Genomic DNA, 22,625 nt, shown 5'->3' with positions numbered 1-22,625 from the left:
AATCAGCAAAAACTTGTTACTAATGAAAAAGATGGTTAGAATGAAAACCTGCAGCCACTGTGGCCCTCCAGGCCTGGAGTTTGACACCCGTGACATAGAGGGATACACATTTTTTAGGAAGGATAGACAGTACAGAATAGGAGGTGGGGTTGCTCTGTATGTCAAACAAAATTTAAATGGCAAATGTTCTTCATTTGGACATTGAGCCCCATCTTAGTGAGGACATGTGGCTTCATCTAGAAAGTATTAGGGAATAAGGCCTTATTTTAGGAGATTCTTTAAATATTTTTGTAGTAAAAGATCAGTCAAAGAGGAGGTGAAGTGCATCAGGAATAGTAAAGGGGAATTAAAAAATACAGACGGTGAAATAGTATATGCAGACAGGAAATACAGACAGGAAAATGGCAAAATATTATCTCATTATATAAAATGAATGTCCGGGAAGATCCAAGCAAATATAGTCCAGTAGGCTTAACGTGCATCACATACAAATTAATGGAGGGAATTATTAAAGACTAGTCATTTAGCCCGCTACAATAATGGGCGCTAGAACAGTAGTGCATAAACATTAGTAGGAACAGTCTATATTAAATGGCAAGGGACTTTGACCTCAATCTTTTTGTTAGTTGTATTTTTCTTTCTTTCAGCCTTTCTTTTGTTGATGTTTACTTGCTGAGCTGACCGTTCTTCAAGGGCTGCTGCCGTGTATTGTGTGTCTTTAATTTTCTGTGACAGTAATACTGTCTTATACGTCCACTGGCTTGTACGTCCGTAATATACCTTTAATTTTCTCTGGCGGTAATACAGGCGTGCGCATCGGTAATATGCCTTTAATCTCCTCTGACAGTAATACTGGCTTGTATGTGGCTGTAATATGAGTCACGGTATTGTGTACCTTTAATTTCCTCTCGCAGTAATACTGGTTTGTATTTCCGTAAAACGCCTCTAACTTTCTCTGACAGTAATATCGCGCATCGCACCGTGCCCCGCGCATGCGCACTTCACCAGAAGACACGCGCACACACGGACACCTGGACATACACAGGGATTTTATTAAAGAGGATAAGACTGAGCACCACATGGCAAGTACAGAAGTTTTTCTGAACACTAAACATGGGTTCAGTAGAGGAAAGTCGTGTTTTACTAACATGCTAGAATTCTATGAGGAAGCAACAAAAGGGTATGATCAAAGTGGAGCTTATAAAATTATTTATCTGGACTTTCAGAAGGCATTTGATAAGGTTCCACATGAGAGGTTGGGTATCAAACTAAAAGAAGTGGGATTTCAGGGTGATGTTTTTAGATGGGTGCAGAAAATTGGCTCGGACACAGGAAGCAGAGGGTGATGGTGCGAGGAACCTCATCAGAATTGGCCGATGTTAAGAGTGGTGTTCCACAGGGTTCAGTGCTAGGGCCACTGCTCTTTTTAATACTGTATATATAAATGACTTGGATAGTAATATAAGTAACAAGATGATTAAGTTTGCAGATGATACCAAGATAGGTGGATTGGCAGATAATCTGGAATCCGTTAAATCATTACTACAGGACTTGGATAGCATACAGGCTTGGGCAGATTTGTGGCAGATGAAGTTTAATGTCAGTAAATGTAAAGTATTACACATAGGAAGTAAAAATGTTAGGTTTGAATACACAATAAGAGGTCTGAAAATCGAGAGTACACCTTATGAGAAGGATTTAGGAGTCGTATTGGACTCTGTGCTATCAACTTCCAGATAGTGTTCAGAAGCCATTAAGAAGGCTTACAGAATGTTAGGTTATATAGAATAATGAGTAGAGTACAAGACAAAGGAGTTTATGGTTAAGCTTTATAATGCCCTCATCTGGAGTATTGTGTGCAATTTTGGTCTCCAGGCTGCAAAAAGGATATAGCAGTGCTAGAAAAGTCCAGAGAAGAGCAACTAGGCTCATTCCAGAGCTACAGTGGATGAATTATGAAGAAAGACTAAAAGAGCCGAGCCTTTCCAACTTAAATGAAGATTAAGAGGTGACTTAACTGAAATGTTTAAAATTATGAAATGAATTAGTACAGTGGATCTCAACTGTTATATTAAAAGGAGTTAATCAAGAACAAGGGGATACAGTTGGAAACTTGTTAAGGGTAAATTTCACAAAAACATAAGGATGCAGTTCTTTACACAGAGAACCTTGGAATAAGCTACCAAGTACCGTGGTAGACAGTAAGACTTTAGGGACTTTCAAAATTAGACTAGTTGTTTTTTTTTTTTTTAGAAGAATTAAGTGGATGATACTGGTGAGCTTTGTTGTGCTGAATGTCCATTTCTCGTCTAGATTACTCTAATATTCTAATGTTCTAATGCCATGTCCAGAGGAAACCTGAAAGTGCAATACCATTCCAGCAGTGAAGCATGGAGGTAACAGAATCATGTAGAGGGAATGGTTCTCTAGTCATGGACAATGGAAACTTGAATGGGTCAAAGTACAGCGCTAAAGAAATTTTAGCCTTTTTTGGGTCCTGAGTTGCATACTTGTTTTAAGGCTGGCATCACTGTTAACCTTTTAAAAATATGTACAGACATACCATAGTGAAAGAAATAGATGCATTCCATTCTGCAAGACTCCAGTTTATTATGAGAAACTTCATTATTGAGAGATAGATAGGAGGAGGAATACAGATACATATTGCAACAAGATGCCACAGCCCTGATCCTTCACAGATCCTCACACACAGACTGATCCCCTTTTATTAGCCTTGTCTAATGCCTGCACATTAACACCATTGGCTATGCCTCGCACCACACTTGGAGTCAGAGCCAACACCATCAAGACTCGCTTTCTCAAACTCCATGAGCCAATCCAACCCTGAATCTTAAAGGAAGATGTGCCTGTGGCCATGCACTAAGGATAGTAGATTTTAGCACAGGAGATGCACCTTTAGCATGCAAGTAAATGCTGTCCATCTGTGACCCCTCTTCCGTGTTCCGCACTGGATCTTTACCATGGCCCTGTAGTAACCCAAATGGTTTGGCTATGTGGCATTTTATTTCTACAATGGATACCCTCTTTATAATTTGCATTCAGTTTTGAAAGGATATTGCTTTTTAGATTTCCATAGCATGCTGCAAAAATTATATTTATTACTTTCTAAAGATATTAGAATAATTAGAGTATGTGTGAAATTCATAGCCACTCAAGTATAATAGAGCATGCATCATATTAATGACAGACTACTATTCTGTGTAGCAATGTTGTGCAATAAGCAGTCTCACAGAACCAGATGTGTAATAGATCCAGTATGTATGGAAATAACCATGAGTGAATTTGGCTTAAATGAGGCTGGGAATAATTCACTGAATGTGAAATTTCTAAATCTATTGGCTCATAAAGGCAGAGCTCAAAGTAGATGTGGTGATTTAAACAACCAAAGCCAGTCGGGCTCTTGATAACGTCATGCAATTGATGACAAGCCTATGCTTGAAATATCTTCTAAAAAGACCCTTGTTAAACATATAAATGTGTATTGTGTGTCTAGAGAATGCATTACATGTGTTAAAAATGAACAAACTTTTCCAAGGGGATTACATTTTGTTGCACAAAGACATTACTGGACCAGTGGTAACTAGTAGCAACTGTCACTCACCGTTACAGTCAATGTGAGGTTTAAAGAACTGGCAGCTTATGTTTGTGAAAAGATGGAAATTGTAAAATATGCATTTGCACAAATCACAGTACAGTCACTTCCAGTTTATTTCTATACTCAATACATCACAAACAGTAAATGTGCCAAATGACACTAACACCACTCCAGCAGAGCTATATGTACCTTCTGACTGCATGTATAAATTAATAACTAAAGAAAGTTAAAGCTACTGTCAAACTGGAAATATCAAACATGCCATATCAAAATATATGTATGTATAAAGTGAGGTTTCTGAATCTTTTAGGACCCTCCCCCCCCCAATGGGATGACATGCCAAAGCACGACTGCCAGGTCTGTGGAGGACTGCTTGAACGTCATCGAGGCAACCGCAGGTTCACAGCGCAGCAGCATAGTCGAAATCATGCTATAAGCGCCAGTCGCCGATGGGTGATACAAGGAACATTACAAATGCAGGGAACAGTATAACTTGGCCTGGCCCCTGACAATGTGCATTTGCTCTGTCTGTCTATAGGAGAGTGTTAGCTCCCACTGCAATAAACAACCCTGCTTTTCCTGTTTCAAGTTGAATAAAGCTAGTGTTGCTAAAGTACCAAAACTCCGCCTCATATTTTGGGGTGCAAGACAGTGAGTCACGCATCACTATACAGACTGGCACAAAGACACAAGTCCAAACACATGCTTTTATTTCTTTTGCCCTCTCTCTGCCGCCTCCACTCCTCTCTCAGCAAGCATTGTCCTCCACCTCCTGACTCTGGCTCCTTGAATGGAGTGAGGCGGCCTCCTTTATAGTGGTCCAGGTGCTCTTTGGTCCTCTTCTGGTAGCACTCCAAAGTGTGGAAGAAGTGCTGCAGTCCAGGGCTCTGGAACTGTCCAGGCACCCCCTGGTGGTGGCCATGGACCCCAGCAGGGTTGAGCTTCAAAGCTCCAAGCCCGTAGCCCTGATGCAATCCAGATGGGGACCCCTGGACGCCAAATACTTTTTTGCTGCGCTTTTTAAGGAAACATCAGAATTCACCAAGAAAAAGTACAATTTTAACAGAACACTTATTTTTTTCATGCAAAAAGCATTGCAATTACTGCAACACTGATCATTTTACACACAGCCAATGAACTGTAAAAACTCTAAAAAAAACTACTGCAACAATCTATTATATGTACAAGGTGCAACTGATGCCATTGATGAAGTTCAATAAATCACCGAGCCAACTATACTTGAACTGGCTGCACGCAAGCACACAGAAGCCAATGCGGATGCTTGCAGGCTAGTCTAGTGCAGCTGCTGAAACCCAAGGACAGTGATGCTACAGTAGGTGGCCGTGGTTATAAGCTAGATACTCAACGATTGTACAGCACTGACTGATCAGCTCTGGCGTGCTGGAAAATTGCACTGGGAACCAACTATAGCTGTTTGTGGCGTTCAACGAATGTATGTTGCCGAATATACTCAGCTCCAGCGTGCTGGTAAATTGCATTGTGAACCGACTATAGCCAGTTCCATCGGTTTAAGATTTAACAATATTTTAGCAAAAATACTTGTATTTGGGATGTTGTAAAAATACAACTGGACATGTATATTATGCAAAACAGGTAACTTTAAATTTTTTGAATGGACATTTTGGTATTGTTTGCTGCTGTTCAACTTTGGCCCCACAAAGCCCATTTTATCAGGACCTTTGTTATCTCTGTTCTCCATGAAAATATGACACTGAAACTTTTTTTCAGCTTTAACTGCAAACAAGATTTAGTTAGCAACAGATTTTAAAATGTTACTTTTGATTGGAGTATTCCTTTAAGCAAAAAAGAAAAAAAAAGGAAAATTAAAAGGATATCAACAGCTTTGAGTAAAATATCTTTATTTTGCTGTGACATAATCTTGGTTTTGAGTCTGTTTCTTCTTCTGTTAAGATGCCCTGAGATTTGTGAGTTTGACCTAGCTACGGAGTGACCAAAGATTGTTTTTCCTTCTAAATCATGCGTGTTAGGAGGATGTTATCATACACTATGGCAGCCATAATAATAAATCAATCCCTTTTACCCATAACTTGTTTTTCAAATTTTGTGTTATTAAATTAATTTAATATAGTTATGTTAGGCATTATGCAATGTATATTTCAAAGAGAAAGCAGATTGTAGGACTTTAATTGAAGAAAACATCCCTTTATACATTTTAATGTGGAAACGGATGTGTATAATTTAAACTGTTGTTTTTTTATTATTGTTAGGCAGACATTCATTTAACTTTAATCACATTAACTATAAAAGGACTAAGAAAAGTTACAAGTTGTTCTATATCTTTTCAAATACAAAATTCAAATTCAAATTCAAATCTTCAAAACTACCAAAGTCAAATGAAATAGTACTACTTTTACAAAGTCATCCTTCCAAAGCCATGGGGTATGGAAACTGCATTGCTTGATCACTTTTAACACGTGTTACAGCTCTATTCAAACTCAGACATATCTCAAATAGGGCTTTAAATTTGTTTGTATACCATGGACTATTATTTCTCTAGTATCTATAAATTTCACCAAGGCAAGAAAAAGACATTTTTACAATGCTGTGCTAGCTGAGTTGAGACAATATGTAAACACTAAGCCAGGGGTCTCCAACCTTTTTTTCCCCTGAGAGCTACTTTTACAAAATGAAAATGGCAGAGAGCTGCTCATGTTTTCTAACGTTTATTCTCATAGCTTATTTCAACCCAATGAAACTGAATAAGCTTGTTTTGCCTGAACATTTACAAAATGTTGGTTGCATTAAATTAATTTTGCATTAAAACATCACAAAAAAGTATTTAGTTCACCTGCAAGTGCATTTTGTATATCTGTATGCATTTTCTAGTGTATCCCACATTATTGAATTAAAACATGAATACAATCAAAACAAAACAATGTAATTACAAATGCACAGATATGACTTATTCATTTGACATTTTGCTACATGTCACTGTCCAGTTGCATGTGTGATATGTTTTTTTAGTTAAATTACTGGCATTGCATGGAGTTAACAAGAGAGGTATATGGTGGAGTGTAGCCACTTAAGTTCACTCTTATGGGGTCATTTAAATGTTCATCTGTCAGTCTTGTTCTGAAGTTTGATTTCATGACATTCATGTCTGAAAAAGCAGACTCACAGAGGTATGTAAACCCAAACAAAGCAGACATTTTCAGAGCTGCTTGGTGAAGATTCTTATAGTTATCTGGCTCTACTAAGCTTCAGACATGCTGAGAATGCTGTTGAGACTTTAACTGCACATTATTTTGAAGGTTTACTAATATATAATATATAAAATCCAATGTCTGTCTGTCTGTATGTCTGTCCGGTTTTCATGAGAGAACTACTTAACGGATTTAGATTGGGTTTTTTTCTATAAGTTGCTTGAACATTCTGGTTGATTTTGCAACTTCTCTCATCGCACTAAGAATTAGAGTTCGCTTGCAGTACCAATTTATTTGTGCGAATCCAAGAAACCCGCAGCAAGCCAAGGGGAGGGGCCTTCCTTATTCACTCGCCAGCTTCGGGGCGTTTGCCTTAACTCCACTTAGCTAGAGAACGAGAAAACTACTTAACAAATTTAGATCGGGTTTTTTTCTATAATTTGCTTGAATATTCCGGTTGATTTTGCAACTTCTCTCATTTCGCTGTGTATCATAGTTCACCTGCGGTACCGATTTATTTGCGCGAATCTGAGATCCACACAATGGGCCGAGTGGAGGGGCCTTCGTCACTCACTCGCCAGCTTCGGGACATGTTCCTTAACTCTGCTTAGCAAGTGAACGAGAGAACAATTGAATTCAGCTTTGTTTGATATTTAAAATAAAGTGTTACTTAGGTCTTGATGAGTTTGAGTCCAGATAGTTTCTTAAGTGTATGCCACATTGAAAAGATAGATTGCAATTCAGATTGTGAATTGTGATTTTGTAGTAAAAGGATCATGAAATTATTTTTTCGAAAGATCGGCCAGACTAATCAAGTTTTCAATTGGCGGCATGGTGGCACAGTGGGTAGCGCTGCTGCCTCGCAGTTAAGAGACCCGGGTTCGCTTCCCAGGTCCTCCCTGTGTGGAATTCGTATGTTCTCCCCGTGTCTGTGTGGGTTTCCTCCCACAGTCCAAAGACATGCAGGTTAGGTGGACTGGCGATTCTAAATTGACCCTAGTGTGTGCTTGGTGTATGTGTGTGTGCGCCCTGCGGTGGGCTTTCCTGCCTAACGCCCTATGTTGGCTGGGATTGGCTCCAGCAGACCCCTGTGATATAGCAGGTTGGATAATGGATGGATGGAAGTTTTCAAATTTATGTAGGATTCGTTAACCCATTGGCGAGCTACTTGGAAAGGGGTTGCGAGCTACTGGTAGCTCGCGAGTGACGTGTTGGAGACCCCTGCACTAAGCACTCTAACTATTCAAAGTATTTCTGTGTACAATGTACTGGGTGCAAACATACCATTGAGAAGCAAGCTTGCTACAAAACTGGCAAAGAAGCACAAACTGTAAAAAATATCCTATTATAGGCTATGAGTCTAATTAGAATCATATTGAAAAAAATCAGATCATAAACAGCCAGAAATGTAATTCTCAAAAAGTTTAAAGTTGGCAGTGAAGGAGGAAATAGGGCTTCTTATGAAGACTATAAAATTTAATGTATTTCATATACACCCAAATATTCTGGTTTTATTTAGACACAAGTGGTTTAGTTACAACACTGCTTATGCAAACATCTTATAGTGGATTGTAATTAATTGTGCAATGGTTGAACAAGCTGTGATTTTGCCAAATATATATAGTCAATCACAGGGGTCACACGTGCACACATACACATGAACAAAGGGCCAATGTAATATGGACAAATCTAACCTGTTCATTTTGGTTGATGTGGGAGGAAAAATGAAGTAGGAAAACCAGACATCAGGAAAATGTGCAGACTCCATATGGGTAACAATCATGTGTGGGATTCAAACAAAACGTTGCAATGTCCAATATGTGTCTGTGCTACCCACTGTACCAACTATTTTAGAAGCATATTTGCAGTATAGTTTTTTTTTTATTACAGAAGAAAAAAATCAAGAATTATATTGTCCTCTTCTGTAATATTTTGATTTAGAATTTAGGTGAGATTCATGTGGGATCCCATCTAGTAGTGCTAGCAGATTTCAAACTTGAAGACAATCTCATAACACATACCACTAAGAGTGTGAATACAAATTGTGCAATACCATGAGAGTGTGAAGTTAGCATAGTGGTTTGTGATGCTGCTTTACAGGTCTAGAGTCCTTTGCCTGCATTTATCAAGCATCTCAGGATTACCCTTAGGAAGTGCTCTAAAAGTCTGATTTGGATAAGAAGTTATCCTACCCTAGAGTAGGAAATGACAAGTAGTTAGGAAGTACCCTGGAACTATTCCCAGAAAGAAGTTCTTATTTTGGCTGCTCCCGTTAGGGGTTGCCACAGTGGATCATCTTTTTCTATATCTTTCTGTCCTCTGCATCTTTCTCTGTTATACCCACCAATTGCATGTCCTCTCTCACCACATCCATAAACCTCCTCTTAGGCCTTCCTCTTTTCCTTTTTCCTGGCAGCTCTATCCTTAACATCCTTCTCCCAATATACTCAGCATCTCTCCTCAGCACATGTCCAAACAGGTGCAATCTCGCCTCTCTGACTTTGTCTCCCAACCGTCCAACCTGAGCTGACCCTCTAATGTACTCATTTCTAATCCTGTCCATCCTCACACACCCAGTGTAAATCTTAGCATCTTTCACTCTGCTACCTCCAGCTCTGTCTCCTGCTTTCTGGTTAGTGTCACCGTCTCCAACCCATATAACATAGCTGGTCTCACTACAGTCCTGTAGAGCTTTCCTTTCACTCACATGTATTCTGTCTTGTTTCTATAGACCTTCATTCCTCTCCTCTCCAGATAATATCTCCACCTCTCCAGGGTCTCCTCAACCTGCTCCTTACTATCACTACAGATCACAATGTCATCAGTAAACATCATAGTCCATAGGGACTCCTGTCTAATCTCGTCTGTCAACCTGTCCATCACCACTGTAAATTAGAAAGGGCTCAGAGCCAATCCCTGATATAATCCCACCACCACGCTGAATGCATCCGTCACTCCTACCGCAGATCTCATTACTGTCACACTTCTCTTGTACATATCCTGTACAACTCTTATGTACTTCTTTGCCACTCCCGACTTCCTCATACAATACCACAGCTCCTCTCGAGGCACCCTGTCATATGCTTTCTCCAGGTCCACAAAGACACAATGCAACTCCTTCTGGCCTTCTCTATACTTCTCCATCAACATCCTCAGAGTAAACATTGCATTTGTGGTGCTCTTTCTTGGCATGAAACCGTACTGCTGCTCACTAATCATCATCTCACTTCTTAACCTAGCTTCCACTACTCTTTCCCATAACTTCATGCTGTGGCTCATCAATTTTATCCCCCTGTAGTTACTACAGTTCTGCACATCCCCCTTATTCTTAAATATCGGCACCAGTACACTTCTTCTGCACTCCTCGGGCATCCTCTCACTTTCCAAGATTCCATTAAACAATCTGGTTAAAAATTCCACTGCCATCTCTCCTAATCACCTCCATGCTTCCACTGGTATGTCATTTGGACCAACAGCCTTTCCATTCTTTATTCTCTTCATAGCTGTCCTTACTTCCTCCTTGCTAATTCATTGCACTTCCTGAATCACTATCTCCACATCATCCAACCTTGTCTCTCTCGTTCTCTTCATTCATGAGCCTCTCAAAGTACTCTTTCCATCTGCTCAACACACCCTCCTCGCTTGTGAGTACATTTCCATCTTCATCCTTTATCACCCTAACCAGGTGCACATCTTTCCCAGCTCGGTCCCTCTGTCTAGCCAATCGGTACAGGTCTTTTTTCAGTCAGACCATGAAGAATAGAATTCAGGTCCATATGACTTCCCTTTGGTTTATTTTACTCTAGTTTAATGTAATCAGTGATCTAAACTGTTTAATGTTTTATTTGGCAAAGGCACCAACTTTCAAACATGTGAAGCACAGATTACCTAGCCATGAAGTGAGCAAAAATTTAATTATGTACATAAATATTCTTAGGCTTTGTCGAATGCAAAGCTCAGTGTACCTGTGTAACATTTCACTGTCAATCACCCATCCTGCCTCACTTATCTTCTTAATATGCTGGCTACTACAATACAGTTTGCATCCATGACCACCGATGTGTTGATACTGTGATATTGCTTGCATTTCATATATGCGTGTCCAACCATACTTGTAGCAATAATCTTTATGTGCCAATCACACCAAAATCTCTAGGAAAATCAGTGATACGCCTGAATATAACTTAATATAATGTTAAAGCATCTGGCTTTAACATTACCTCATATGGAGTGGTGGGAAAATGTATAAATCTGTATATTACCTCATGTCTTCTAAGGGCAATCAAAGTTTGGAGCAAAATTTGAGAAAAGGTTGGTTGTTACATACCCAAATCAATCCTATTAAAAAGCTGAATATTCCCCATGGCCAAAAAATGCAACATTACCAACATTTTCATTTTAGCTTACAGCACATGCCTTCTTCACATAGACAGAGCGATCACAAGATGTACAAGATTTGCTATCTTTGTCAAATAACTATCTTTTTACAGGTTCAATATCTTTTTTATATTGTTGTTGATCATTTCCAAAACATTCTGCCTTTCCCGAAATGTGCCTGACTGCTATCTCCTGGCAGCTGTTATCGAGTTAGGGCAGCTGACAAGCTCTTCTAAATCCTTGTTAGGAGTAGTTTCCTAAATTAGGAAGACTGAAAAAGTGCTATTACTCCTAATTCTAAGAGTAGGACCAAAATTGTGCACAGATTTTTGTGCCATTTACCGTTTTCCTACTTTGAGATGCTTGATAAATACGGGCACTAGTTTCAAATTTTACTCTGATCAGAACTTAGTGTTTGTGAAGGTTAGGCTAACTGCCAACCTGGGGAGAGTGGGTTTATGTCAAAGTATCACTAATTATGGATTTGCATTCCATCCAGACATGGTTCCTACCATGTGTTTGACACTACGTGAATAGTATCCAGCTCCCTGTGATTTTATACTGCACCAAGGCTTGCCAAAGGAATCAATAATTTCACAAACATTCTCAGTTCTGCTGCAACATATTGCTTGATATTAATACAAATTGTCTTTATTTTATTATTATAGAAAACTTATTATTTTAAGCAAAACAGAGATTAAATTAAACAGTAACTGGCTCTTTTTGAGGTAAAAGTATATAAGGATAGAATTCACTTCATTCTAGTTATTGAAAAGTGTTAAAATATTATACATAGTATAATTGTTTAATTAAAATGTCAGTATGCTAGCTGTGAAATTAGAAGAATTATAAAATAACCGTTAGTCATCATGATTTGAACGGTACTGACATAATATTAAGAAGCAGTGTCACTAAAACAGATGAATGCAGGCTTTAATATGCAGTGCACTCTTTTACATTACTATTGAAAAATCTTTCTGTCTCTTCTAAATCCAATTGTTTCTTCACTATTAGACTTTTCAATTCTTCTGGCTTTGGGAAAATTAATTCCAAACCAATTTGCATTCTTGGAATTAGATTTAAGATATTGCTGTGTCATTTTTATTAATGATTTTGTGGACACAAAAATAATCTCACTTTGAGTTATTTCTATTAAGAACTAGAACATTTTAAAATATCTACAGGTAATTCTTTTAATTCCACTGTGTACCACCCTTACCTAGAACAAAGATTGCCAAAAAGTATTGATACACTGCATCAAAAATGATGTTTTATAAAGGCAAAGCACAGAAACAGACAATGATGTGATTATTAACAGAAGCTATTGCATATTTTTTTTAAAAAGCAAAAAACAAATCTTAGATGTTTCACTCTGCCTGGCTTCTCAAAACCAAAATTACTTGCTTACTCTGCTCCCAATCACCATTCACTTTTGTTACACTACCTGCCAACTAAGCCCTTGCCTGAGGGTCACTTCGTGACTTTCTATAGAAAACCAATGCTGCTATCACCAGTCAGTTAACGCGATTTCTTTTAACATTACATGATCTCTTTCACTTTGGAGTTCCTGGGTCCCCATTTATCCAAACTAGTACTTTAGCACTTGCAGGAACCCTCTGGTCACCTGTGTGAATTTTTCTTGCACAATTATCCTTTTCCTTTTGAGGAGCAAGCCCTGCACCCCTTATAGCTGTTAAAGCTAGTATTTTTATTTACTTATTTATTTTTACTAAAGATGCATTTCAGAAAGATCTTGAAGAAGATATATATATAAAAAATAAATATATTTTATTTTAATTTATTCTGATGTTACCTAGAAATACCATCCAAGTGTTACTGGAAAAGGCCATTAGAATTAAAGATGCCGCTCTCATGATGGTACCCACTTTGGCAAGTGTCATCTCTCCAACAAAGTGAAGAAGGATTGGGAAGAGTCCAAACAAACAGAAGCCCTGCAAGAAAAAATATTTTTAATTAAATTTTAAATGATATATCAACTAGTATGAAATATAAATTATATTTCATTTATAAGTAATGAATATCAGCTTGTCATTTGAATTAAAACAAAATAACTTCTTTATAGAAATAGCAATATGCAAAGAAAAAAATTTAGTCACTATGATGGCCACAACAGAAGTAATCATCCACACTCACACACACAAAGCCTAACATCTATAGGCTGTGAAAGAAATCTGGACTCCATGTAAAAATTAAGAAAAGGGGAGTATGTGCAAAGTCCACACAGATGGTCTTCTGGAGCTAGGAGGTAAGAGCACTAAACACTACACCACTGTGCCACCCACATTATTTGAATATGAAAACTGCTGAATAGAGTGAGGTGAGCTTGTAACTGGATTGTTGTGCAGTGGCCTAATCATCAAGTATGTGCCATCCTACTGGCTACCACGGACATTAATCACTGTCACCTCCACATTTACTAATTGGCCAGTTTATAGCAGCAAATTTAACCTTAAGTTGTTGTAAAAGTTATAATACTTTTGCTTATTACAAGCAGGGTTGATGGCCATCTTCTGAAGCACTAAGCAAGCTTGCTGGTTCTACTTGCTTGAAATATTTCCTATCTTTCTTTTACTGTAGCTCATAAATTTCAACTGTAATATTATTTCATTCCTTATGGTAAGTGTTGTCATGTTTGTGATATTTTCAACCAGACGTTGGCCTTTATAAGCAGAAGGCATAACATGTAGAGGGGAGCAACATAAACACCAACTTCGAAGCAGGCCTTTAGCATTGATTGAAGAAGACTTGGTGGCATCACGCTGACATAGAAGGACAGCTAGAGGAAACGTTTAACCTAAAAAGCTTCACTTCAGATAGACAGAGGCATTGACTTTAATGACTGAATTATTAAATATATTTTTTCACATACCAAAAGATTTGTACTTGCCCACTGATACTTGTAAGTAGATTGAATTGGGATAGACTAGCTATTTGGACTACTGGGACAGCTCTCAATGGGCTCCTCTCTCTGTAGGTTGTACTATCAGCTCACATGTTGTGAGGCACAGCAAGTTAGCAAAGGAGAGAGACGTGTTGTGACTTGCCCAATGTCATGATCTGCCATTTCTTTTTAATTTTTTTTTGTTTTCATTATGGCTGCTTCTATCTTGAGCATCCATTGTTAGGGACACATTCATGGATCTCCCATAAGTCACACCGAGTGACATCATTAGTGTGATAGCTCATAAGCTAGCATCACAGAACATTCGGCAGCATTAAGAGGAAAGACGCCTCACGCCTGGACAAACTGGTGAGGAAGGCAGGCTCTATTGTAGGCATGGAGCTAGACAGTTTAACATCTGTGGCAGAGCGAAGGGCGCTCAGCAGGCTCCTATCAATTATGGAGAATCCACTGCATCCACTAAATAGTATCATCTCCAGACAGAAGAGCAGCTTCAGCGACAGACTGCTGTCACTGTCCTGCTCCACTGACAGATTGAGGAGATCGTTCCTCCCCCAAACTATGCGACTCTTCAATTCCACCCGGGGGGGTAAACGTTAACATTTAACATTATACAAAGTTATTGTCTGTTTTTCACCTGCATTATTATCATTCTTTAATTTAATATTATTTATTGTATCATTATGCTGCTGCTGGAGAATGTGAATTTCCCATTGGGATTAATAAAGTATCTATCTATCTATCTATCTATCTATCTATCTATCTATCTATCTATCTATCTATCTATCTATCTATCTATCTATCTATCTATCTATCTATCTATCTATCTATCTATCTATCTATCTATCTATCTATCTATCTATTTATTCAATGGTCAAGTCTACTATCTAATGTTCTAGCTTTGGCTCTATTAACTGTTTTTGGTTTCTGACATCTCACAACAAGACATGCTTATAATTTGCTTATAATTTTTGTTTCACATGCTAGGCTGTCTTAACTAAAAGTTGTATTAAAAGTTTTGACCTTGGCTAATCATTTTTTACTATCCATCTTCTTTTTCTGTCTCTATTCAAATTAACTGCTACTCTGTAGAATCTTCTTCTGTCATCCATTACATGGACCTGTCACACAGCCAAGCATTTTTAGTAACAGACTGCTCTACCTTCAATGCTTATGGGGATGCTTTTGGGGTTAAAAGAGAAAAATATTTTACATTAACAAAATTTTACTTTACACTAAAGTGTAGACTTCTTCAGTGCAAAGATACTCTGGAATTAAGCGAGATTAGCAGAATTATTTGCTCAGGACAGACTGATATAATGAAAAAGTACTCTTGACTAACAGTTATATACTAATTTACCCAAATACCATAGGATGTCCAAGATTTATAAATATTCATGCATTCAATAATGTCTTAAATTGTTCTGCTATAGATAACTGTGCTCTGTTACTAAGGGACCTAAACAATGTCCCAATAGTATATTGTTGCTTTGAGCAGTTGGTTTAAAATCTTCAGTCAGACCATGAAGAATAGAATTCAGGTCCATATGACTTCCCTTTGGTTTATTTTACTCTAGTTTAATGTAATCAGTGATCTAAACTGTTTAATGTTTTATTTGGCAAAGACACCAACTTTCAAACATGTGAAGCAAAGATTACCTAGCCATGCAGTGAGCAAAAATTTAATTATGCTTCACTCCTTAGTGAATTAGGGCATTAGTGCACCTAAATTACATACCCAGAAATGAACTATTATTCTGCTTAGGAAATAAAGGAAACGCCAAATGACTGAAGAGTAGTGAGCATAATAAGCATAAGTTAAAAAAATTAAAAGAAACCCTTTATATGAATAAAAACCTTTACTTAACACCAATATGAACTAAATAAAACAAGAAAAAATAGGCAGTTTAGGATTTTCTCTCCAAAAGACATTTTATGATGCACAAATCTGTAATCAATTTCTTTTCTGTCCCAGTCTGTCAGCTATTGCTGTATGAAGTTAAGATTGCATATCTCATAGTATTACAAAGTTATACTATTTCGCATAAGGTGTTCCCCTTTTGGAAATATGTAGTCTCTTGCACCTTAACAATCTCTCTAAACAAATATTGCAGTTGCAGTTATATTTTATTTTGTAGAGGAGGAAATTCCACTCTGAGCCATGAGTTGGTGCTGTCACTTAATGCCTTTTCTCTTCCTCCCTCTGGCCTCCTGAATCCACCTTTTCCTCTCTCCAATCCTGAAAACCGGCTCCTTCTCTATCTTGGAGTGAGTCGACAACAGACACATCTGAAAAAGACGTCACTGCATTTGCTGTTTGTTTCTTTCTATGCAACATACTTCAGTCTCTTGTGTTTAACCATTTCACAATCTATAACTACCGTGTTTCCCCAAAAATAAGACAGTGTCTTATATTAATTTTAGGTCCAAAAAATGTACTAGGGCTTATTTTTGGGTAGGTCTTATTTTTATTGAAGTTCAAAAAAGTAAAGTACATTTATTCCTGTTCAACAATTATACGGTACAAACTACTGGTACGTTAACACCTGTTCAACAATCAAATCAACATGTACGGTATTCATGTTCTACAAACTACTATACGAGGGGGTACACAAAAGAATCCGCAATAGCGCCGCACTGGACGGAGCCCCCGAAGCACACACATCCCCCGCCAAGGCAGGCAAGCACAGAACAACTTACTCTGAGGTAGTGCCCCAAGTTTCAACCCCGTCTACTGCCGTTCTCGATGCCTGCGGCCGCGAACCTCCGCCTCCCGCTGTGGAAAAACACCGCACTTCACCTCTTCCCAAACGAGAAAAGATTTTTCTCGCCTAAAAAAAGGTGAAATGCAGCACCCCTCCCCAGCAGGAAACAAAAGCCCACAGCCGCACGCCAAACACAAAGAACGAGAAGAAGCAAAAAACGAGGTTGAAAGCTGTTCAACACTCACCTACCGCAGCAGGAAAAACGTGCACCCCAAAAGCCCTGGCCAGTGCAGCGCTACGGGTATCACGGACTCCCTTGGGCACTCCCTCCTATGTTAACTCTGGTTTAACAATCAACATGTATTCATGTTATACAAACTACCGTATGTTAACTGCTTCTACATTTATTCAAATACAATCATGTCATCTTCTTCTAGAATATCATCATAACTCTCCATATCTGAACCTGCAATTCCTTCCTGGATTTCTTTTGACTCTAATTCCTTTAGAATCAATGGCCCCAATCTCTCATGTGCAGCAGTACTGCTCTCCTTAAATGAACACTTCTTGTCCAGGTAACCTGCTCGTAGTGCATTGGCAACACAGCTTTCAGTGATTTTATCCCATGAATTCTTCACCCAAGTCACCACCTCTTGCAGCTTAGGCTTCACAAAGTTCCCCCGCTGATTTCTATCCATTCTGTTTTCAATGTTCTCATTGACTTCTATTCTCAAATGGTCCTTGAATGGCTTGTTTATTGCAATGTCATGTGTCTGGAGATAGGCTGTCATTCCTGCAGGAATCATTATCTGATCTATTCTTCTGTCTGTAAGGAAGTTCTTCATGTCTTTAGTGTGGTGAGTGCTAGCAGAATCCCAGACTACCAGACCTCTTTGGGCACCTCGCAAAACACATGGAAACATTAAATCTAGCCACTTTCTTATAACGACTTGAGTGCACCATATTTATTCGATGTTATGCTGGACAAAAGACGTTTACTCTTTTAACTATTTGTAAAAGCAACTTACCTTGTAACCAGGGCAGCTTCTAGGCTAAATACGGCAGCTCTCAGGACAGATGCAAAAACGGCGGATTAGCAGTAGGTCTTATTTTCGGGGGAGAGCTTATATATTAGCGTTACATTAGAAATTACTGCTAGGTTTTACTTTCGGGGTAGGTCTTACTTTCGGGGAAACATGATATGTACATTTAATTATGTATTCATCCAACCCTTTACTTTCAAAATTATTTTTCATGTCAAGTCCCTCAAACATTTTCTGCTTACTACTAGACAAACAGAAACCTCCCAGTTATATGACCCACAGAAGTTTAGATTTTTATTTATGTATTTGTTTTTTTTTTTTTAATTTTGTTGTTGGTTAAATCTTGAATTGCAAATCTGCAATAATCTAAGTACATAGATACATTTTCATATCAGCTTCTTCCAGTGCTGGGGCAATGCCTTTCCAAGCAGCCCTGGGCACATTGCAGGAAACAGCTCTGGACAGGGCACACATTTACCTAAACTATTTACTCAGTGTCCAATCAACCTAAACACATTTTGCCATGCAAGTAGAAGAGTGACATTCAATCGAAGTGGGAAGAGGAAGGGGGGTTCTCCACATGAAACTGTAAGTAGCAATGTGATATGATTCAATAGCATTTGATCAATGACACATCCTCTGTGAAAATTCATGCTCTATGTTTCAGTGACATTCAGTCAAGGTTGCAAGGATGTCAGGATCCCGAGGTGAAACTGCAAGCAGCAGCATGACACAGCGTTGGTTGATCGCAGTACAAATGCATTTACAGCGGTCCCTCGTTAAAATTCGCATGGCACATAATATTCAATCAAAAGGTAGTGGTTCCTCACGTGAAGCGAGTACAGCATGGACGCTGAAACTGGAAGAGCATTGCTCAGAAAACTAAAATAGGGAGAACAGCAGCAGACTAGCATCCTATAACTTTTTCCAGTACTCCCCCAACCATATGTTATCTTTTTTTCAAGAAGAAGAACACATTTTCCCTAGAACAAACATTAAATCTTTTGACATCATGAAACAAATAATCCGCATACATTCTCACATATGCTTGTGCATAGAGATGTGTAAAGATTAGCTGTTGCATACATAATTTATGTCCTGCTTTTTATGCATTCACATGTAGTACAAATGACTACTTATAGACAACTATACATCACTGGAAAGGCTTGAAACTCGGCTGTTCAATGGTAATGAGTCTTTCACTGTATATGGCTTGACATTGGTGGGATCTTTGATAAAAGCAGATTCACTCAGCTGTGATACATTTCGCCTTGGTATATACATGTGCAGATTGCATACTTTACTAATGAAAGAAAGCAGACAACATGGAAACTTATGATTTACTTGAAAGAGGACAGCCTTGGGTATGTAAAAATACCATTATTGCTTTTTGTTGGCTTGTGGGTTTACTGCAACATGACAACTTAGAAATATGGCACTGTTCTGCTGCTGGGAAGGAGTGCCAGAGAGTCAGCAGACAGTGTAGCATCTGCATATCCCATTCTCTTATGTCAAACAGTATACTGCACCAGTGGTCCTAAAGTTTAGTCTTTGTTCCCCCATGGCTGCAGGTTTTCATTTCAAGCAGTTTCACAATCAGAAAGTATTTTTTTTTACATTTAATTGATCACAAAGTTTTATTATCTGACCTTTTTTTCCTTTCAGACTGTATTAGTCAAGGTGGATAAATTAAATATTAAAGTTCAGTGCAAAGGTACGTGAAGGCAACCAAGTAGTTGTAACATCCTAAAAAAAGACATAATACAGCCTCAGGTTTGTGCCAAGGCAATACAGATGAAGAAGAGCTCCTCTTTTACCCATAAGGGATCACAGACTGCCCATATAGCCCAGTGTAAAGTGGGGAACCAACCTAAAAATTGATTCCCACCAAGAGGCTCCAGTCTCCATTAGATTAATAACCAATGGCAGTCAAGTGGGAGGTAGTGAGTCCAAGGAAGTGAAGTTACAAATGCAGCCTTATAAAGCTGTAGTAAGATCCCCCCATGCTTTAAAAAGCATAGAAAAAAATGTTTACCATTGGATCTACGGTGTTATGAATGTCAGAAGAAGGGATGAAAACACAATCTTCTGTTCCTCTGGCCCAACATATACAGGTTATCTTCAGTCTCAAATGTCACATTCCTAAAGTACTTGTACCAAACAACACAAATAATGTTCTTTTTCAACTCTCTGATCTTTCCTGAACCTCTGGTCTCTTCTCATCCACCCCTTCCTCCCCCTTCCTGCCAATTGAGCCCTTGCCTCTACTCTAAACCTAATGCCAATCTCACCTAGCTGATGATCTAAGGGGCCATTTGAACCATGAATGGGAACACCTTCCAGTGATGGTTCCTGTATCACTTCTGGGATCAAGATTCTGAGGTCTTAAAACAACTAATTAAAGGGCCAGGTTAACCCCAGGTTACCTGTTTATCATATGTGAAGTTTTAGGAGGGCATAGATAAACTATTTTTACCTTATTCCCCCCATAGCTCCATTTTTGAAACATTTACCCTTAGTAATGTTTCGTGCCCAAGATGAATAAGTTACAATTACTAAAACAATTACTAAAAGTGACATTGTGACCCATCACTGTTTCCATAATCCCAATCAGGGCATTTTATGACTCCTAATTACTGACGCAACAAATGGTGAAATGTCAGGGTAATGACAAAAGGCAGATGAGGAGTGGAGTTAACAGTAAATTTAACAGCCTCCAAAAAGAAAAAAAACAGGAACAGTCCTACCGCCTTTCTCTGCCTCACTATTAAGTTTTCAAAGGACTAGTGGGATTGCATCTGAAGAAATGCATGCAGTTCTAGTCACTATGTTATAAAATAGATATAAAAAAACTTGGAGCTGTGCAGAGAAGAGTAACGAGGTTCATCCCAGGTCTTAAGGACATGCCCTATCTGACAGACTCAGAGAATTAAACCTGTTTAGTTCTGAGCAGAGGAGACTGTGTGGGGACCTAATCCAGGTCGTCAAAATCTTCAAAGTCATTGATAAAGTTGATTCAGCAGAATTCTTTCATCTTAAGGATGAATCACGTACTCAAGGACACCAGAGGAAACTAAGTGGAAGTGCATTTAGGACTGAAGCCAGGAAACACTTCTTTATGCAAACAGTTGTGGGAAACTGGAACAAACTACAAAAACATGTAGGCAATGCGAAAACCTTGACCATGTACAGGAATTTAATTTGTTAGCTTTGGAGCTGCTTATAACATTAACATATCACATACAAATAACATAAATAACATATATCAAACAACTACAAACAGTTGCAGAATAGTAGATGTGCAAAAGAAAGCATGTGTGTTGTAAGAAAGGCGCTATATTGCGCCTGACCTGGCACAGACTTGACATAAAAGGCACGTATAAAATAAAAAGACTTTTATTGGTTCTTCAGCTGGAGGGCATGTCTTCCCGTAATCCCTCCAGCCACAGCACAGTCTCAAGCACTAAGCACTGAGTCACCACACTCCTCTCTCTTTCACCACCACTCCTCCACAGCTTTGCCCTCCTTCCACCCGACTCTGGCCCCTTTTATTGGGTACCCGGAAGTGCTCCAGGTGGTTGATTATCGACATCCGGCTGCACTTCCGGGTAAGGTGAAACCAGGGCCCAAAAGGGCCCAGCCGCTCCTGTTGCAGTACCCCCTGGTGGCGCCAGCGGAACCCCACAGAGCTGCACAGAACTCCAATCCCCATGAAGCCCTGGGGGAGTCTGAGGCACCGCTGCAACCCAGGGAGGCTGCCATCTAACGTCCAGGGGCAGATACTGGGCTTCTCACCCTTGTCCCCCTGGAAGATGTGGTGAAGGGGCATCCCGGCCAGGCATGGGCCCCGGCCATCCGTCACAGTGTGTACATCGTTTATGCACATGTGCACACATTTAGATACACTGTACAAACACACACACACACCTCCCACTCACCCAGTATATGAAAAAACACAAATAAGTGAAGGAGACAGGCTAAATTACTAGTTTGTGAGGGTTATGGCTGTGGGAAACACATGTTTATGTGTTCATTAGTTTTAGTTTTAATTGACACAGAGAATTTACCGAGGTAACTTTATGGAACAAGTGATGAGCTGGGTGAGATGATTCTTTTGGCATGGTTTATGACACTAGATCCACACAAGTCTACAACAGATGGAAGAACACAGACAATTATTTTCTTTGCAGACCTAATAATACACTATAATTTATTTTTGTAATGGACTGTTGCAGAACCAATCCAGACAACAATGGAAAATGTGATCACACTTTCAATTATATCTTTGCAGAACTGTACTAGGATGGGCTGAGAAATATGATTTTTTTTTTAGTTATAGTAAAAAGAGCCTTCTTACTGATGAAAGTGGTGTTAATGCTGATAATTCTTGTGATAGTTGTGCCCAAAAATGACTGTAAAATCATTAATCTAGTTGGAGGGATTGTAATTGCTGCTTACAAAAGTCAGTTACCATTTCCATTGTCATGGTGGTATTGAGTAATTGGTTATATGTAGAAGACCAAGACAAAAGTCGAGCCCCCTCCTTTCTGTATGCTGTTTCATTACCCTTAATAATTAGTCCAATAATTGTGATGTCATCAGCAAACCTAATTAATTTTACCTAAAGGTCAGTGGACATACTGTACAGTCATTATTATACAAGTAATATTAATTTAATATTTATAAAAAAGGCTGCAATACTTTAGGGTAAACACAATTATGACAGGATTTAATTTTGGCCCTGCCCCATACCCCATATTTATTCACTTTTTGGCA

The 22,625-nt window shown here is 38.8% G+C and overlaps 1 protein-coding gene across 3 annotated transcripts in view; it reads right to left on the bottom strand.

The window, feature by feature from the left end:
- The window catches only part of zgc:174356 (uncharacterized protein LOC100137120 homolog), a 264,663-nt gene that overhangs the window by 121,007 nt on the left and 121,031 nt on the right, over window positions 1–22,625 (bottom strand). For all 3 annotated transcript variants that reach the window (XM_028797261.2, XM_028797260.2, XM_028797262.1), the window contains one exon: window positions 12,992–13,130. In XM_028797261.2, coding sequence (XP_028653094.1) covers window positions 12,992–13,130 — 139 coding nt within the window. The remainder of the gene's footprint in view (window positions 1–12,991; window positions 13,131–22,625) is intronic.

The sequence above is a fragment of the Erpetoichthys calabaricus genome, chromosome 3 (genome assembly GCF_900747795.2).
Source record: "Erpetoichthys calabaricus chromosome 3, fErpCal1.3, whole genome shotgun sequence".
In the NCBI taxonomy this organism is placed as follows: domain Eukaryota; kingdom Metazoa; phylum Chordata; class Cladistia; order Polypteriformes; family Polypteridae; genus Erpetoichthys; species Erpetoichthys calabaricus.
This window is presented reverse-complemented; position numbering and strand designations above follow the sequence as displayed.